The sequence below is a fragment of the Anarrhichthys ocellatus genome, unplaced genomic scaffold, assembly GCF_004355925.1.
Source record: "Anarrhichthys ocellatus isolate YVR2014 unplaced genomic scaffold, GSC_Weel_1.0 scaffold6617, whole genome shotgun sequence".
Lineage (NCBI taxonomy): Eukaryota > Metazoa > Chordata > Actinopteri > Perciformes > Anarhichadidae > Anarrhichthys > Anarrhichthys ocellatus.
In genome coordinates, this window is record NW_022286591.1 from 1 (window position 1) to 2785 (window position 2785).

The 2785-nt window shown below is 44.5% G+C and overlaps 1 protein-coding gene across 1 annotated transcript; it reads left to right on the forward strand.

Annotated features, from left to right (window-relative positions):
- The first annotated feature begins 124 nt into the window (after positions 1 to 124).
- Positions 125 to 2172, forward strand: LOC116380265 (titin-like). The gene is made up of 4 exons (XM_031842207.1): positions 125 to 474; positions 616 to 756; positions 849 to 967; positions 1259 to 2172. The coding sequence occupies exons 1-4, from the start codon at positions 180 to 182 to the stop codon at positions 1928 to 1930; spliced, it is 1227 nt and encodes a 408-aa protein (XP_031698067.1). The 5' UTR covers positions 125 to 179; the 3' UTR covers positions 1931 to 2172.
- The last annotated feature ends 613 nt before the right edge of the window (positions 2173 to 2785 follow it).

Below are 2785 nucleotides of genomic sequence, written 5' to 3' on the forward strand. Positions count from 1 at the left end.
CTTCTTGTCTTGTGACCTGTGGCAGTGACATTTCCCAGGTGGAACCAATGGCAGGTGATTAGAGAGCAATCAATTTCGCAGAGTTTGATTGGTTTTCGTAGAGAATATCACAGAACAAATAGCTGCAGCAAAGCAGAAGTTGTCAGTTCTTAGCATTTCTGGAAGTCACGTGTAACAGAATGATGAGTAAAGGAAGAAAGAAAAGTGCTGCGGTTTACTTAGCTGCAGCCATTCTTTTGATGTGTTGTTTGGTGCAAACAATAGACTGTTATCGACTGAAGAAAACAGGAAGACGAGAAGGGCGAAAAGAAGCTGACTCATCCAAAACGATAGGTGTCCAAGAGGGGAAAGTTGTGTTCGGGAGAGTCTTCAAGAAAGGCTCAGGCCTCGAGTCACAAGTCATTGACGGAACCAAGAAGCCGTCCTCAAACTCTTCTACGGAGGATGCAGCTGCTTATCAAGCGGACTTTACAGGTAAACATCTTTGAGATCCTTACTGTATTGAATGAAAGTTTGGTTCGGTTACATTTCTATTTGTTGACTGAACTGCAAAACGTTTTAAAGTACTCGGTTTACAGTTCTTGCGAACTTCAAGAAAGATGTAATCTCATTCAGGCTGGTCAGAAGGTCAAGTGCAGGATGCCAGTTCCAGAGAAGCAGCCTGGAGGCTCATGTCTCCCTCTCTGCAGTGTGGTGGGGACAAGATGAAGTTCAGCGCAGTGGGACCAGGAGTCTCGCAGTTTACAGTGGAACAAGGTAAAGTGATCAGATTAAGTCACTATAATATCTGTTTAAACACTACAATTGGGCTTTATTGCTGATTGCAAAAAACCCTTTGTTCCCCACAGAAAACACATCTCCAATGCCTCTGTCCCAAGTCCCTTACTCATGTGGCTACAGCATGCTGAGGAACTCTCTTGTGCTCGTCATGTTGGTTCCCTATGATGGCTGCAACATGGTTCAAGAGGTAATGCTGTTTGATGCCAGTAGTTCTGCCAGAATGGTGCAGGAAGTTGACTATTGGTGGCTAATCCAGGCATTTAAAAAAATATATAATTTATTTTTTTTGTCTTTAAATTTAAATGGTGTCTGTGTATATACTGGTTTGGATTGGGCAACTATTTTCTGATTTTGACTAAATTAATTGACAGCAAATATAGGCTTGTAGAGTCATCAACAATGAAAATGTGTTTACTGTGAAAGTGTAACCTGAACTAGTTTGTTACCTTGGGTTCTGATTTTTGTTTTCTTCTCCAAGGGTGGAAGTTATGTGCTCCCAATGCATTGGCAGGGAATTCCAGTCTCACTCTGGTGTCGTGCCCCTGCTACTGCTGCCCCACAACCTCAGCATCCCTGGTACCCTCCATCATACCCTGTGGCGCCCCCCCAGGTGGTGCCCCAGTTGCCGCCCCAGCAGATGCAGGCGCTGCCCCAGAAGGTGCCGCTGGTGCTCCAGTCGCCGCCCCGGCATGTGCCGCATGTGCCGCTGGTGCTCCAGTCGCCGCCCCGGCATGTGCCGCTGGTGCCCCAGTTGCCGAATAACCAACATTATTCACTTCCTGTAATTCCTGAATCTTATTACTTTCCACCCTATGCTCATTATCCATTGGTACCAGAGGCTGCTGCAAAGAAACCACAAATGCCTAAACTTCCACTATACCCCCCTTTCTTCCATCCTTATTATTATTTTCCTCATCCTGTTCCAGCTGCACCAACTGCCACTGCAAAGCCAGCAGCCACAGCTCCTCCCTCAATGTTGCCTTACCCTTTCTACCATTCCTTTCCTTGGCACGGCTCTTGGCCTCTGCAAGCGACTGCAAAACCAGCTACAACCACTGCTAAACCTCAGCCACAGCATATTCCATACATGTCATTTCCTCCTCAATATCCTTTTCTGCCTCCCTATTTCCAATATCCATCTCAGAAGTGACAAGCCAAAAAGACCAACTCTCAGCCACCGCAGTTTGCATATGTGCCGTTTCCTTCTCCATATCACCCTTTTTCCTCTCAAATTCTGCCACACTATCTCTCTCCAATGACATCAACCACAAGGAAAACTGATCCCTCACCACCACAACAATTTCAATCACATCCTCAAGAACCCTTTCAATTTGTTGTTATCCCCCTAATTCTGGCTAGTCTGCCCAAACTGTTCCAATAAATATTTTAAATAACAAAGTGACCCTGTTATGTTCATTTGTACTGTTGACCCTACTACTACCCCTGAGTAGATGGACTATGTTACACTTGCTTTAAGGAGTTCCTTTAGGTTTGTGAGGATGAAGTGAACAATCCATAACGATGAAGGGCTTTACTTTTGACGAAATTGAGCATTTTGATTATTTGTTGACGGTGTCCTACAAATGTACACTATTTTATTGTCATCTTTAACAGATTAACTACTTAAGAAGATTCATGTTAACCAAACATCAGTGAGGGTAAAGTGTGACATAACACAGGATCATTTTTACATGTCCCCTTTTTTAATTTAACTGAACTCTACATCAAAGCAGTGAAGTGTAGAAAGTCTGTAGCTGAAGGTGGTTCAGTATGTTGAGTGCTGTGGTGCTGGAGCTTCCTTACATCTCATTGGTTGTGTGGTCTGGTTGTCCACTCTGTGGCTCCAGGAAGGCCAAAGACCCGGGAAGAGGTCTGCCCTGTGATATCAACAAGTCAGGAATGTGGATCCTTCTCTTGGTCTGCTGTCCGTGTCTCCAAGACTTCAGTTGATGTTGGCCTATAGACTTAATTCATGTCTGACTTAATCTGTAGCGTCACAAGTTAT

Bases quoted from the DNA above. Each gene is read 5' to 3' on its own strand.
- LOC116380265 (XM_031842207.1), top strand. From the start codon at position 180: ATGATGAGTAAAGGAAGAAAGAAAAGTGCTGCGGTTTACTTAGCTGCA. The intron at 757-848 runs GTAAAGTGATCA...TGTTCCCCACAG, and splicing joins GCAGTTTACAGTGGAACAAG to AAAACACATCTCCAATGCCT. The intron at 968-1,258 runs GTAATGCTGTTT...TTCTTCTCCAAG, and splicing joins GCTGCAACATGGTTCAAGAG to GGTGGAAGTTATGTGCTCCC.